The 17181-nt window shown below is 35.1% G+C and overlaps 1 protein-coding gene across 5 annotated transcripts; it reads left to right on the top strand.

Annotated features, from left to right (window-relative positions):
• The first annotated feature begins 2905 nt into the window (after positions 1-2905).
• Positions 2906-16003, top strand: LOC112039539 (SUPPRESSOR OF ABI3-5). 5 transcript variants are annotated; one of them, XM_024072415.2, is made up of 16 exons: positions 2907-3124; positions 4098-4240; positions 4455-4495; positions 4790-5522; positions 5623-5694; positions 5785-5877; positions 5961-6040; positions 6410-6560; positions 8003-8090; positions 8178-8269; positions 8393-8461; positions 9262-9441; positions 9889-10081; positions 13560-14519; positions 14825-15009; positions 15589-16003. In XM_024072415.2, exons 2-16 carry the CDS (start codon positions 4193-4195, stop codon positions 15766-15768), a joined length of 3165 nt encoding a protein of 1054 aa, XP_023928183.2. In that variant the 5' UTR covers positions 2907-3124; positions 4098-4192; the 3' UTR covers positions 15769-16003. The 5 variants fall into 5 exon arrangements, with proteins under 5 accessions (XP_065635666.1, XP_023928183.2, XP_023928182.2 ...); XM_024072414.2 differs by having other exon boundaries at positions 6407-6560; XM_065779594.1 differs by lacking the exon at positions 5623-5694 and having other exon boundaries at positions 2906-3124; positions 6407-6560.
• Positions 16004-17181: the final 1178 nt, after the last annotated feature.

Below are 17181 nucleotides of genomic sequence, written 5' to 3'. Positions count from 1 at the left end.
TTTTTTTTTTTTTTTTTTTTTTTTTTTTTTTTTTTTTTTTTTTAAATTTTTTGTGTGTGTTGGGTCCTCTTCAATCTTCCACTGTGCAAGCTCTCAATGATATTAGCCTCTTCGATGGTGTCTCTCAATCCGGCGAGGTTTGTGGTGGGATACTAAGGAGGGAGGTGAGATTTTAGGGACTCTTTTTTACATTGGTTTGAAGACATGAAATAAGGTTTGTTATTAGATGTATTAGGATGTATTAATTTTACAGTGAGTCTTAATTAAACGGCTAATATGACATGTCTTTATTAGCTGGTATAAACCAAGGGGTTTACACCCCTTTCTTATTGAATTTATTCTCATAAAAAATTGGTCATAGAAATTGTTGACGCACCAAGTAAATATACTCTCCTTAATTATTACACATGCAGGGTAATTTAAACTCACCCTATAGATACTCATCCCATATTTTGCCCCTAATGAAGCGGGTTTTGCCCACCCCACTAGCAAATAAGGCAGAGACAAGGAGTTAACAAGGGCTAACTCCTTCCCCATAAGTACCCTTCCCTTTATATAATATTTTAATATATTTTTTAAAAGGCATATATGTGTGCGTGCCTGCATTTGTGTGCAGTGTGTTCTTTAACTTTCAAAATAAAAATTAATGAATCTTGTGCTGTTTTATTATTTAATTTATATTTTATATTTAAGATTTCTATTTTTTTTAATAAAATTTTTGTATTATTGTGTTTGAATTGTTTTTATATGTTTTAATACTTGAATTATTGTATTGTTATGGCAATGGGTGAGTATGGAGTAGGTTTCTATTCCCACCCCCCCCCCCCTAGTCCTCTCATTTTGGGACTTCCCATTCAATTTTTTGTTTTATAATTTTATTAAAGTACCTCATACATTAAATAAAAACCATTCTATCTTGGCAATCCAAAAAATTAAATAAAAATCATAACACATAAAGAAATCAAGATATGATATTACAAAACTGTTATTTACCATCTATTTATATTCATGGCATCCCAAATTGCATTGTAGCTAACTCAAGCCAAATGGAAACGTAACTACAGAAAGAAGAGAGCTTAGGGTCCGTTTGGTAGAAGAATTTGGATAATGTTGTTTGTATTTTTTTGAAATACGTGTGGGTGAAAAAGTGTGTAGAAATGTATGTAATGTTATTTAAAAACTGAAAATGTGTTGTTTAACTACTCTAACAAACGGAAATTTACTGTTTCATTGACTTATTACCACATGATTTCTTATTCCTTTACAATCACCCCATCTTATAAGATATACTTTTTAAAATGTGTTTTTTTCCATTTATTTTGCCTTTTTTTTTTCCTTTTTTTCTCAATGAGATTATTGAGTTAGACTAATTTAAAGAGCAAAGCAAAGTATAGGCTTTCTTCACAAATTATAGTTTTGCTTATATGTGGAGTCATGAACATGTAAAGCGTTCATGAAAAAAAGAAAAAGGAAAAAGAACATGTAATACTAGTATGTGGCCAATGTTTATGCACTAGGAATATTTCACAACCCTAATCATGTGAACATCAATAATGGGAGAAGTGGCAAGAGCCCCATATAAAAGTTCATCCCCACACACACCAAAGTATGAGTTAAATCCCAAAATACTATGCATATCAAATATACCATCATTGTGAGTGTTGACTTAGGTATCAAGGAAGTTTTGATTGGCACTACACTAATACCAACTCCAAAATTTGGGTGATATTTGTTTTGCCGGCCTTCTAAAACTCGTGCAAAACCTTTTAACCACTTAGGTACTGATTCTTAGGTTCCCTTTTAAGATTCTGTCATGTAAATTTTTTCTCATAGGATGAAAGTGTATTTTTTAGTTAAGCAGCTATATGGCTGAATCCTAAGAAGAGAAAACCTAAGGAACAATACTTAAAGTACTATACCTAAGCCCTCTTTTGGGAGGAGGGAATGGAATGGAACAGAAATTAGAAAGGAATGAAAAGAATAATTTTAGAATATTTTTTCCTTATATTGTTTGAGAGTTTTAATAAAGGGAATGAAAAATGCATTCAATTGTTTGAGAGTTTAAGTGAGAGGGAATGGAATGGGTAGGAAGGAATGCTTATTCCTTTTTATTTTCTTAAAGCCTTAAATTTTCATTCCCTCAAAATTGGGAGGAATACGAGGGAATGAAATTAGATTTAATAATTTTTTTACTAAAACTTTCAAAATACCCCTATATATTAAACATTTTATTTTAAAATAGGAGTTTAATAGTAATATTATCATAAAATGATTCTATTTTATTCCCTCTATGTTACTCTCAACAAGATTACTTACCTTGCATTCATTTTCATTTATTTATTTTAAAACATCAAATCAAGGTTACTAAATTTCATTTCATTCAATTATTTTCCATTTATTTCTCTTACTTAAATACATTCTATTCCTTTGTAATCATTCCATTCTATTTCATATCCTTCATTTATAAACTACTAAACGAATCCTAAGTGAGCGTTTGGATTCGGATGAACCTGCGTTTGCGTTTTGCATTTTTTTTTTTTTCACGTGTTTCAGCTTTAGGGGACAAGTGCACTATTCATGCACTATAGAGCACTATTCATGCACTATTGAGCCGTGATTTTTGACATTTCTATGCACACTAGTGGGTCCCATGTACTGTTCACGGGACTCACAAACATCACTTTTCAGAAGTTTTTTCATTAAAAATAGGTCCCACAATACTATTTACACATTTAAAAATTATTTTACTATAGTATTTTTAATTTTTAGTTGTATCCAAACGGACCTTAAGTTTTGTCGAGAGAGAGAGAGAGAGAGAGAGTTCTATTCATGATAATGATAAAAAGGTATATAGTACATACATATTGTATGAATATCGTCCAAACACCAAACTTGATGTAAAAGACTCAAAAATAAAATAAAATAAAAGGTGAAGTTGTTCGGTCAAAACAAAAGTCTCGAGGGCAGTCACCACCACCACCAGTGGCTGAGGAATTATAAAACCCTAAGCACAAAACGAAACAGCAAAAATTAAAGAAGAAGATAGACCAGACCAGATCAGAACCCAAGTCGCCGTGGACCCAGATCGGATCGGATCGGATCCGACTAGACTCATATCCTCCTGGTATGTACTTGGTCCTGTCTTCCTCGCCAATTAGGGTTTTCGTTCTTTACTAATTTCATCGATTTTTGTTCTGTAAGAGAAAATCAGAGAGGAATAGAGCTTGAATTTTCCTTTCCATATATCTATCTGTTTCGCAATCCTAATTTGATTCCTCATATACATAGGCATATATTGATCGTTGATAATTTCTTTCAAAGATACAGTTTTTATAGCTACACTGGTTTTAAATTATGGTGTTAGTATGAATGTTGTGGAAAATTCATATTGGAATTGCTGATAGATATGCATTTTGAAATGAATGGCTTCTCCTTCTTGGAGGATTTGCTAAAGCAGTTTCAAAACCACATATTTTTTTTTTTCTTCCCAAGTACAGTTCACTTTTTTTCAACGTGCAGCTTTATTTAAAAACCCCATTTTTTAAAAAGCTGAAAATTAAGCTGTACCAAGCGAACAGGTGCTGTATGACCCATCTTCTCTTGTGATGAAAGTGTTTTATGTTTTGTAATGAATCGTGATAAGCAGAATAAAAAAAAAATTTTGAAAGAAAATTTTTGTTTTTAGCTACTGATGATATTGGTGGCTAAAATTTGAAATATATGAGTTTTTATTTTATTTTATGGTCTCTCTGCCAGCCAGCCTGCCTTGTCCCACCCTACTATGTGCTATGAAGTTGTTTTACGAAAAATGTCGTCCCTGTTTATACTGGTTATCTAACATTTGGTTTAGGATTTGAAAATTTTTTCTTCTTTCAAGATTTGGTAATATTCATGATCTCTTAGCTGATGCCCTGATGGGTTTCTACAATCAAGACCCCTCTGTTTTGTGTGTTAAAGAGAATTGGAAGATGGGTCTTACTGAATTTGTCGAAAGGGTTTGATTTTGAGGATTCCAGGGAGGCCAAGATGAAGTCGTGGGAGTTATTGCTTCTTGGTTCATCATGGCATAACTGTTTCTGTTTGTGCATATATTACAGGAGAGGTTTTCATACATTCTGCTCCTCAATCTTCTGAACAATCATCAAGGGCCTGCCTTGCAGGGGCTAACGCTGACGGGTATTGCTTGCGAGAAATGGATCCTGTTCGCTATGGTCTTCAGCAAGGATGGGATAATAACAGCGTAATTGTGGTTTCCTCCTTAATAATCACCTATATGGGATGATAAAACAAGAAACTATTAGGGCCATGTGATTGTCCTTTTTTTTCCGGCATCTCATCCTTAAAGAAAAATGAGAGAAAGCCGTGGGGCAGTGAGGATTTGGACTGGATTTGCCTAAGCTCGTATCATGATTGATTATTTGTGGCTGACATAGCTTATTCTCTTGAATTCACAGGCTCTGGAGGGTTATGGTGCATTACACGAGCCAAACTTCCGGTGAGTGTCGACCGTTGCTTATCATCGTCACAAGGGTAATTTAGTATTCGTGGGTATAATGCAGTCACTTAAAAATATTTGAATGAGAGGTTCAGTGTTTACATTTTTTGGTATGTATTGCATGCATGATTGTGCAACAACACTTGCTAATTGATATTGATATTTATCATATGTTTTCCTGGTTCTTATTTTTGTTGTTGTTGATAAGTCTATGTTTTTATGGTCTTTTATTTGGAGTGCATGATATCACATTTTATCTTTTCTCTTCCATCCCATTTTACATTCTTTTGGCAGGGTTGGTGCTCCCTATGATGACAGGAGGTTCGTAGATGAAAGATATTCAAGAGATAATATTTACTCGAGGAATGCCTTTCATCGTGATGTATTGGATAGGGAGAATTATCCACCACCACCACCACCACCACCTCCTACTATGGGTCTTTGGCCACAGTCAAGGAGGAGAAGTTATGAAGAGGAATATCCACTTGATAGGGAATCTAGGCGACATGAGAAATCACACATTGATTCATTCCATGAGAATGATGAAATTCAGGAATTTGATAAGCTTCAGGATGACTATCGCAGTGTGGATAACTATCGTGATCATGGATTTGACAGGCCTGTTAGGTTTGGGGAGCGTGACCATGATGATTATACTTATGATGATTATGACTATAGGTCCCGCATTTCCCATCAAAACAGGGAGGATAGCCGTGACAGGGATTATGACTATGGTCGGCATAGTTATGATTCTGATTATGACAGAGGCAATAGGAGAGATGGTAATTGGAGGCGGCGTGACTCCCGTGATAAGAGATGTGCAAGTCGAGAAAGAGATCAGAGTCCATATAGAAGACATGAGCGCTCTTGGTCTCGGGGGCGTGATGATCGGCCTAGGTCAAGGTCTCCTCGGGGAAGAAGCCATGGTCGAAGTCATCGAGAAGACAGCTATGATGATGATCGACATGAAAGGATTGATAAGCGAAGGGAGCGGGAAGACAAGCGTCATCGGGAGCAATATTCTGTGGTATGCTTCAGCTGATTAACATGTATCTTGCATTCTCTGTGTTGTCTCTATGATTTGTTACACGGTAGGGGGCTTTAATAATAATCCTGCTTTCTGATAGGCCCCATCTGCGACTATTGTTGTGAAGGGCCTCTCACAGAAGACAACTGAGGAAGATTTATACCAGATCCTTGTAATGTTTTGATGATTTTTCTGCAAATGCTATTGTTTCATTTCTATGTAATATTTCCTTGATAAATACTCATTTTTGTATGACTATCAGGCTGAATGGGGACCCCTTCGTCATGTCCGTGTGATCAAAGAGCGAAACTCTGGAATTTCTCGTGGATTTGCTTTTATCGATTTTCCATCTGTGGTACCTATTATAATTAACTTGTTAATTTTTGATGTTTTTTATTTAATTAATTGTATAAATATGAGATTATTGTTTTGGAACAGGGTGCAGCGTGTGCAATGATGGACAAGATCGGAGATGATGGTCTTGTTGTGGATGGAAGGAAGATTTTTTTTGAGTATAGGTAGTTTTTGTACTACCATATTTTAGATTTAGTTCCTTTTATTCTATCTGATAAGATTGTGTTCTACATTATTCTATGCTTGTTATTAATAAAAAGAAAATATTTCACACTTAACTGCATGTGAATGTCATAATCATGTAACACTGATGACAAAAAAAGGTTAAATGTCATAATCATGTATTGAAGAATTTTTCTAACCCTTGGACTGGGTGAAAACTGGATGAGGTTTACCATGGAATTTCAGTTGCATTTGATTTTTTTTTTATCAGTATCATTTTTTTTTAAGTGAAAGCACTAGTGAATATGTCTCAAATACATGCCAATCCTTTGGTGCAACTATACTTGCTGAACTTTGTTGTGTTGCAGTAGTAAGCCAACTGGTGGGTCAGGTGGATCATTTGGTCAAGAGAATGCTTTGAAATCAGGCCACTTTAATCATAAAAACATTACAATACCATCTGATTGGATGTGCAACTCTTGTGGCTGTGTCAATTTTGCACGTCGGACATCTTGCTTCCAGGTTTGAATTTTTGTTTTATTACCCTTGATTTTTCATAACCCTGTTTCTTTACTTGGGCTGTTGTGATCAGAGCGAATTTTTCAAATGCAGTCCAATTTGTTTTTTGGTTGGTGATTATACACAAAGCCCATCCTGCTCACTAACTCTTCCACCTTACTTGTACTAGAGGAGGTGCCATTTGAGCTAGAGCTCATTGGCTGTAATATGGGAATCCAAAACTATCTAAATTAAGTTACTGAGCATACTTGCATTTATTTGTGAACTACTTTTCAAGAGAATCATCTATCTATTATTCTTTTGATTAATTGTTTGGCGCCTGATGCTCTTTTCTGTTTTCATTTATTTTTCGGACGAGGGTACATATTAACATTGTTGGTACAAGCGCAGGGCACACTTAAGCGCAAGGCGCAAGCACGCGCCTAATTGAAGTGAAGTGCACATTTAAAAATAAAAAATTAATAAATTTGAAATTAATTAGTAATGAGCAATACAACAATCAAGTTATCAAATAATTATATAAATTGAAATAAAAGATTTTATATACTTCAAATAACATTTATATTAACTCTCCTTTTGCAAATTTACCATAAAAATTGCAAGTCAAGTCATTATTATTTTTTAGGTAAGCTAGATATGAGTATTGCAATGCAATATCCCTTCTTGAATCTCTTGTAGCTATAATGCCCCATTACTAATTACTACTATCAGTTAAATTATCATATCACTTAATGTTAATGATTATAAGTCTATAAATTTTTTTTCAATTTAAGTCTAAGTCCTATGTTCAACATTAACTATAACTAAACGATTAACACAAATAAATTATATCATACGTTTTTTTTTTTTTTTCATGAATGAACTAAGAATTTCAGGACATTGCAGTTTTGGTAATTGGTACCAAGCAGATATTCGAGGGGGAAAAAATAAAATAAGAAGAAGAAGAAGATGGGTGAGTTAATTTTTCGGGGAGAAAAAGCCAAGAAAAATTTTAAAAATAGAAATAAAAATAGAGAAGGACTAGGGGGCTATGGGTTTCAAGATAAGTTACACTAAAAATTTGTCAAAATCAATAATGTTAAGATCCTATGGCTACAATTCAGTTTTTGTTTTTGTTTTTTTTTTTTTGAAAAATATAAAAAAGCGCAAAAATGCTTTTTGAACATTGCAAAATAGTGTGCCTAAAGTGTGCTTCTTTGAACGTGCTTCCTGAATTCGAATGCTCTTCTTTGTCGCTTTGTGCTTAAGCGGCTATTTACCAACACTGCATGTTAAGGACCCTTTTTGAGCTTTATCATGTTGCTGTTTCATGTCTTTTACCTGGTGCTTCATTGGACCTAATCAGTGTTATTAAGTTCTGCTGGACAGGGCTGATACTTAGCCTTTATGCTTGAATTCTATTTTAATATCGTAATGGTTGTTTCATTGTCTTCAATTCCATGCAGTGTAATGAGCCACGTACTGATGATGCTCTCCCAGCAGATATTGCTTTATCAAATTCAGCACCTTTAGGGAAGAAAGGATTGGAGGCAGGTTGGTTTTTGTTAATGTTTTGAGCATGCTTGCGTTCTTTTTTATTATGCACTGCAATATAAGTTATTGTAATTGATATGCATTCAGGGCCTACTCATGTTTTGGTTGTTCGTGGATTGGATGAAAATGCTGATGAGGAAATGCTTCGGTATGAATTTTCCAAACATGCTCCAATTAAGGTACAAAAATGATAAGCAAATAATTAAAAGCTTATTTGCCCTTTTATATTTTATAAATGAGAAGGCTGCATCCTTCTTCCCCTTTAGCACTTGTGTAGAAGTTTTATTGATCTTAAATTGCAGGACCTTCGTCTTGTCAGAGACAAATTTACTCATGTCTCAAGGGGATTTGCATTTGTACATTTTCATTCGGTAAGTACATTTGTTGTCAGTGATTGAGCCCAATTGAAAATTTTATCCTTGTCCTTTATTCATGTTCCTAGCTTGGTTTTAACTTTTAATTTTCCCAAGCATGTTATGGAGGATGGCAAACACACATTAAACGTATAAAACTCCTGCAGCCTTCTACCTGGTTTGAACATAATGTAATATGGACTTCAGTGTAACCACAGGATTCTCCATGTATGAGGCTGTAAGGGAAAAAAATGAAACCTTGCACATTAATTGAATTGTGGAAACACTGTTTAATTTCGTCAAGTGAAATGAGTGGTTCGAAATTGATCAGTAATTACTTATTTTCTCCTTTTTGTTAATTTTAATGATGAATATGGTGCTTTTTGTTTGTGTGTGTGTAAGTTGTAACCATGTCAACATGAATACTGCTTGTGAACATGTGGTGCATGTGCTTTAGTCTGGTGTTGAGCAAACTATATTTTGTTCATACCAAGAGAGTTTTCTTTTATCTGAGCTTATTTGGTAGTAACTTTCAATAAATACAAGTAACACAATCCCAATGCTTAGGCTTGTGGAGATTATCTTTGTTTTTATAGTCATGGATAGCTTTCATCTAGTTCCTAGGTACACTTTAAAAAGACCGGGCACTCCATGTCCTACAAGGCTGTGGAAATTGTTATTACTTGTCCTCCCCTCACCCTCTTTTCTCCCTAAATGAAGAATTTTTTTCTAAGATTCTATAATACACATGCACGTTAGGGTGTAGGTGGTTGCTAAAAAGTTTTGATTCGAGCTAGAACGATATCTGTTTTTTGTAGGTGGAGGATGCTACCAAAGCTCTTGAAGTAACAAATGGAACAACTCTTGAGAAGAATGGGCAGATCTTGAGGGTGGCATATGCGAAAAGCATACTTGGTCCAGGATCAGGGACATCAGGACATTCCCAGTCAAGCAGCCTTGCTGCTGCTGCAATTGAGGCAGCAACATTTGCTCAACAGGTGCTTATATGTGTTTGTGTGTACTATATATATATATATATTATATAGTATTTATTTGTTTATTCATACATAATGTTGATACTTGGTTTTACCTGTTTTGAATACTTGGCATTAAAACATTATGGAAAGAAAAGTGATTCGGTGCGTATTCTAGAAGATTGATAAGTTTTTATCTTTTATAACCACTCATTGATATCAAGAGTGATTATCAATTGATACAGGTAAGAAAGCATGGATTTCTTGTTTCAGTTGTACACCAGAGCTATCTACCTGCCCTCACCAAACTAGCAGAATCTATTTAAAGCAATAATGTTAGATATCTTGCACTACATAGACATTAATATCCCATCTAGCTTTTTTTTGCAGAATGAATGCCATTGTTTTCCTGTATTTTGGCTTGACTATAATGTGATGGTGTTGCATGCTCCTATCTTTTTTGCCTTTCAGTATGATGCGGTTGGATGGACACCAAAAGAATACAACCCAGATGATAAGCAATCAACCAGTGGACAGGAGCAAATTGGTGGGGAGATTGCAGTTCAACATGATGGTTCAGCTCCGCAATCCGGATTTGTGTGGGATGAGGCATCTGGTTATTACTATGATGCTGCTTCTGGGTTCTACTATGATGGGAATACAGGTTTATATATTTTCTGACTGTATTATGTTGAAGCCATCTGAATCTTAATTATCTTGCATACATTGTGAACGAAATGGGGTGAAAACCGAATATGTTTAAATGTAATTTGTCTTTTCTTGTTTTTGGGTGTCATTCATTCTGAACAGCTTAATATTGATCTACTTGGCCGCACATGGGGAAATGCATTTTTCAAGTCATGGCCTAATGTCCACTGTCCAGCCACTGTTATAGTCTGGCAATTCTCTCTCCTTTTCTCACCCTGAACATGCACAAATGCATTTTTACTTATTTACACTGACATATGCACACTTGTATAGACAAGTGCCAACTGCCAAGAGATGAATAAAATATATTCCACGCAATGACTAAAAAAATACAAAATACATCTTGAATTGTACATATCAAGTTTAAGCTATCTATAAATTCTAAGAAAGTACACAATCATCCAAACATTGTATAGTTGATAATTTGATCATGTGGATAGGCCATTCCGTTCCATCAAAAGTTACATTATTGGAGCTACTGAAAAGAGTGATGTCCTTTTGCCTAAATATTTTTTATTATTATTACATAGTTGGGGGGAGGGGGGATTTGAACCCTGGACGTCTTTGTTGGAAACACTAGCAAGTGCCGGTTGAGCTACAAGGCTCTTGGCATCCTTGTATACATGCTAGTAGTATGCCCATGAGAATTAATTAAAAAAAATATGCTTAACCCTTCAGGGGTAAATGTCTCTGGATTACCCAGCAACTGCCAACTGGTTTTGGCGGGTGGGTCCAGTTGCTTGTCAAAAGAGAAAATTTATATGTTAATAAAAGAAAACAGAAATAAAATATATCATTTTAGTAATGTCTTTGAAACTATCTATTATTCAAAAAATAATAATCTTTGAAAATTTCTTAATAATTAGGGAGCCACTAGAAACTTTAATAGAGTTTCATCTAAAGTAAATTAACTATCTTCATATAGCTAATGAGCCACTCATTAATATTATGTGTAAATATATATTGAGTCACTTGGCAAAAACATTGTATACATTGTGTAAGTTTTCCTATGTTAATAAACAAAATTATCATATATATTAAAAAAAAAATAGAATGAATATTATTATTATTATTTTTAAAATTACTTGAATATTTTGGGAATTGAATTTTTGTTGGAAGTAGAATATTAAATTTCTTGAACTCATAACCTAACTCTCTACCTAAAACTTATAAAGGGGAGGAGGTGCAATGAGCTCTAGCACAACAAGCACCTCCTCTTCTTATGAGTTCTGTGTGGAGGGTGAGGTTGTGGGGGATTCAAGACCCACTAGGTGCATGTATAACTTACCAATTAAAAAATCCTAATAATTAATAAATCACTTCGGTAATAGAGCTTAATATTAGGTAATTTATTGTAATAATTAATGAGTATAACCACTTGTCGCAAAGAAAAGATAGCCACTTGGTATAACCACGGCTTCTAGGATTCAAGTTTTATTTTATATATATATATATATTTTGATAAGTAAAAAAAATATCTTTTATTATATAGAATATGATATATTCCTTCTTTCATGATGGTTCTTTCTTCAATTTAGAGTTTGTAATGTGGTTTCCTTTTGCCATGCATACCTTCATGTTATGGTGCTTATGTTAGAACAACTTGTAGAATGATCTTTCATCTCTTGAATCAGATTTGATTGACTCTTCATGTTTGTAGTTTGTATGTGCGCCTACCTACCTACAGGGTCAACTATACTTGGTGTGACTTTTGGTCAAATAACGTTTTTATACATATTTTGTCATATTTACCATTAGAGTATTCTTATCATCACAAGAGTTGCATGTTAGAATCTTCCCCCAAGTTGCTGTCCACATGAATGTATGCTTTTCCACGGCATGCTCACCAAATATCAAGATCCACAGCATTCTTGTTATTTTATTTTATTTTATTTATTTATTTTTTTTTTGGATGACTAAGATCCACACCATTCATAGTAGGCATAAATGGGCTAGATTCCTAAGAAAGGATGAAGTTTTCTGAAACTAATTCCTTCATTCATGTAATAGATTACCAACACTCCTTGGCAACACCCAATGAACCCCAACACTAAGAGGATAAAAGGCCACAACTCAAAGGCAACATCAAAATGCAACAATAAATTATCCATGGTTCACCATTATGTTTGCAAATGCAACACTAATCCACTAGAGTAATTCCTATCTTCATAAGATTCTCACACGTTAGAGAACTCCCCCAAGTAGTTGTCCACATGGACGCATCCCTTGTTGGAGCCTTAATACAGCAATACTTAAACTAGAGCCTCTCAATGCCATATAATATGAACGAAAATCAAACTTCCAATTAAGGTTCAATCTTCGTCTTATTTTGTCAGGACTTATTCTACTTGGGATGTTGGAATTCAAATATGAAAGAAACAAATAAATCAAACCCAATTCTCAATCATTGAAATTACAAATCAACCGGATCCAATTCTCAACCGATTAGTCCATGAGCGTGTCTTCCCTCCTTTGTGAGACTCTAAAAAACAATTGATTGAAGCATCCTTATCACCAAATCTCATTCTTTCCAACAAGAAAACTAAGGTGTCGCGGTGGACATGAGCATACACCTTTTTGATATCTAGCTTACAAATAACTCCTGGAACACCACTTTTAATTTGGCCATGAAGCACTCATTTGAAATAAGTATTGAGTCCAATATATGCCTTCCCACACTGACAAATGCATTCTAGGACTTAGATACAAGTTTATCTAGCACCAACTTCCATTTATTTGCCAACGCCTTCACCAACAATTCATAAGCACTCCCAACCAAACTAATAGGCCTAAATCTGTAATATTTATATCAACTCCATCTAGGCATGTTGAGATGTGAAAGGCACAACTAGATGCCTCAATAACAAGAAAGAATTCACTTATAAGTGCTACGCATGTCTAGGAAACAACTCTTACATGAGGGAATGTCTTGCTGGACTTGGGGGTTTGACAGATAGAAATCAATCTAGAAGTTCCCATGATATCTGGTCAAAGAATGTATATTACTGCTTGCAGTGCATATGTATGTTGAAATTGATAGAGAAGTTATTGCAGAACATCCAAGCAGCACCTTGGTTGTTATATTTACATGCATCTCAAACGATCTTCTGGGACTAAGTGTGTCTGATAGCTAACTAGTGGTTATTGGGCAGCTTATTTCATGTGTCATAAAAAGGAATGAAACTATTGATCGATTTTTTCAGGTTACTTGTGAACTTCTTTCCCTAAAACTTACCACTGTCGAACTTTGTGAAGTGTGGTACCTGTGGTTTTTAATTTGTTGATGCACAGGATCCTATTATTATTTGTAGATTTGCAAATATATATTGCAGTATAGGATAATTCTCTGAATTTTATTAGAAATTTCTTCTCTCTGAAGTTGCATTTAGAATAAAATATTTGTTGATTCTCTTGTATGTTCTTACCATATGCAGGTCTTTATTATGATGGTAACGGTGGAATCTGGTATTCATATGACAACCAAACTCAGCAGTACATCCCTTGCACTGATCCGAATGACAACAAAACATCTGGTAACCAATCTGGGCTCCCCAAGGCATTGGATGGTTCCAGTAATAGAAAAGTAATCATCTCTGCACCAGCTACAACTGTAATATCAGTTGAGAAGGCTGCCTCATTACCAGATGCTGTACAGGCTGCAGCAACAGCAGCAATAGCTGCTGAGAAGAGAGAGAAGGAGAAGTCAAAAGAGATAAAGCTCGCTTCAAAGAGCAGTATTTTGGCTAATAAGAAGAAGATGAATAATGTATTGTCAATTTGGAAGCAGAGGAGTCATGAAGGACAAGCGACTCGTGTGGCTCTTGATGATAATCAACCATCTGGGTCAGCTGATGATAGACCTTTTTCTGTTGCACCAGCCACAAAGAGCAAGTTTAAGACTGATGCAACAGCAACAAAAGATAATATTACATCCAGTTCAGTGGCTACCACTACTGTTCCTGTGGCCCAGGCTGTTGGTTTGGAGTCTTTGGTCAAGCCAAGGCCTGTGAGTAACAGCTTAGGTGGAACTGTGATGGGGGTTATTAGGGGCTCTGGAAGAGTTGCAGTGAGATCAGATACTTTGTATTCAGGATCTTCTGGTGGAGTTTCCACTTCAACTGTTGCAGCAAGTGCTGCAGGTATGTCAACAAATGCAGATATGCCTACAGTGGCAACTCCATTTAAAACGGATGCATCAGCCTTGGGTTCCTACACCCCTCCTACGGCTGCTGGGAGTGCCAAGAGGAGGTTTTCTGAAATGCCGTTAAATCCAGCTTCTGCTCACAAGGAGCAACCTCAAACTACCTATAGGGATCGTGCTGCTGAGCGAAGGAACTTGTATGGTTCATCTGCTCTTGGAGATGATCTATCTGACCTGGGGCTTGGTGATTCAAGTAAGCTTGCTCAGAAATTTGTCTTTTAGTGGCATGCCTTTGGTTGTGTCTTACATGCTTATATTATATATGTTTATTATAATATAGTATATAGAAAAATTCTCTAATAGATTGAAAACATCAACTTCCCTTTTACATTTGTCTTTGTAACTGGCCCTGGCCCTGGCCCTAGGATGCCTGCCACAAGTCAGTTTTTTTGTTTTAGAATTTTGTTATCCAAGTTTATTGTCCATTGCTCTCTACCTGTCAATTTTTGTATAAACTTCTGAGAATTCCTGTCTGTTTACTGTTGGTGAACCTCCAAGATCGAGATTTTGGATTAAGGAAGGGTTCTATGGATTCAATGCCTTTCCCACCTGGTGTTGGTGGAGGACGTGTGTTTGGAGAAGCTAATGTCAATAGTTATGAGGTGATTACTGCAGACAAAGCAATTGATGAGAGCAATGTGGGCAACCGGATGCTCCGCAGCATGGGCTGGCATGAAGGCTTGGTATTATTTCCTTCTTTGCACTTAGAATAATGTGGACTGTTGATGTAGTGGTTGAATATAATTGAAATTCCAATTCCTATATTTTTTCAGATGCATCTAACAGTTCCTCAAGTCCTTCAGCTTGTCAAGCAGTCAAATATGGAGTATTTAGTTCTTAAAGTGTTCTATTTGTTTCTATAAATACTAAAAAGCATATGATGCCAACATTGTCAATACCCTTAAAATATTTTCTTTGGTTTAATTCTACATCGTATTATCATAGTTACTATCCTTTTTTCTCCTTATTTTTTGGGGTACTGGGCTCTACATAGGAAATGGTATCTCCTTAAAATATTATCTTTGGTTTAACAAACATCTTATCTTATATAATAGTTACTATCCCCTTTTTTTTTCTTAGTGGACTCTACATAGGACATGGTATCTTTTTACTAGCTTATATTTTGGGCACTTCAAAATCTGAATGATACCTGTGGCCACATGGTGCATCTCTATGACACTTATGCTAAGATTCTAACATTTTCACTCTGGGGATTGTGTTTTTGGGTTTTGTTTTTGTTTTGGTCTTGATCTGGTGCACAGGGACTGGGGAAGGATGGAAGTGGAATGATAGAGCCAGTCCAGGCACAGTCCACAGAAAGTAGAGCAGGACTTGGGAGTCAGCAAAAAAAGGTTGATCCTAGCCTTGAAGTGCAAGCTGGGGATAGTTACAAAACTCTCATTCAGAAGAAGGCGCTTGCCAGGTTTCGGGAGATGTCGTAGATAGGTATGGAGTGACTGAAGCTGCTTGTGGAGTGAAGGAAGTGGATACAAAATCTTGTGGTGGAAGATAGTGCCAGAGCTTTATAATTGGCATTGAAAAATGTAGATTGCGATAGCTTTGTGGTAAGGCAGTATTCGTTTAAGGTGTTGTATGACTCATTGTCTTATAAAAACTATATAGCTTTTCAGCAATAGCAAAATTCTAATAAAGCTTGGAATTTTGATTGCGCTTGTAGCCATTTTGTTCTCCAGATATCTTTTTACAAAACAGTAGTACATCTTTCTTAATAGATTGGTAATGAAGTAGGTTTGTGCTATTGACCACTTGAAAGTGAATTGCTGTATTAATTTCATCAAAGTATATCTATTTAAAGGAAAAAGCTCCAAAAGCGGCTTCCTTTATCTAAATTGACCTCAATCTTCGTTCTTCAACTCACTGATAGATCTAGGGTCCCAAATGTTGATTAGGAATTTATAGTAGGGTTAGTTGTGCGTGAGTTCTTAGTCTATAGAAAGTATTTGACTCCTAAAATGAAAATCAGCCGAAAGAGCTTTGAAGTGATTAGAAATTAGTAGTCACCCACATTGATATAACTATGCGACGAAATATGATAGAAAAATCCTAAAGAATTTTTTAAACTGCTATGAATTGGTAATAATATTTGATAAAGAGTAGTTCGGCTTCCTAACCCCGCTTAAAAAAAGAGAGGAATGCCATTGATGAAGTAGTTTATTGTATGATTGATTGAGTTGATTGATGAACATGCAATTAAAAAGATACTAGGATGGAAACTAGAAATGTCTTTGAAGCCTATCTTTATTGGAAATTAATTTAGAGAATGAATGCCACATCTTTCTTGCCTTCGTTTGGCATGAAATTCATTTTATAAAAAATATTGGTGGCATATTTTTCAAATCCTTAGCATGATTTAGTTTAGTTGTTAGGTTGCTTATCATGTATGTTTAGTTGAGTTCTATTTAGAGTAGTATCTAATTACATTCTTGGATGTATTGAGCGTGAATGATATTCTTTCCAGAGATTCTTGCCATATTTCCGCCCATTTGATGAGATCATATCTATACATGCTTGGTTACATGAATATGTATATTTACATCCATGTGAAAATGTGAAATTATAATGTTAGCTATTTTGATTCTTATTCCTTAGATTGAGCCATAACCACATCATTTTCACAACAAATCTTAAGTGATAAGTTACTGGTGGACAAAACAGTAATTTAAGTGATAGGTTTAAATTACAACTAATAACAATTTACCTCTTGAGATTTATTGTGAAAATATTGTGAACGTAATACTTTTCTTCCTTAGATTTATATATATATATATATATATTAGATTGATATGTTCTATGATGTTGGTATTGCCTTTATCAATTTGCTCCTTTTTTGTGAA

The sequence above is a fragment of the Quercus suber genome, unplaced genomic scaffold (genome assembly GCF_002906115.3).
Source record: "Quercus suber isolate HL8 unplaced genomic scaffold, Cork oak 2.0 scaffold_214, whole genome shotgun sequence".
Taxonomy (NCBI): domain Eukaryota; kingdom Viridiplantae; phylum Streptophyta; class Magnoliopsida; order Fagales; family Fagaceae; genus Quercus; species Quercus suber.
This window is presented reverse-complemented; position numbering and strand designations above follow the sequence as displayed.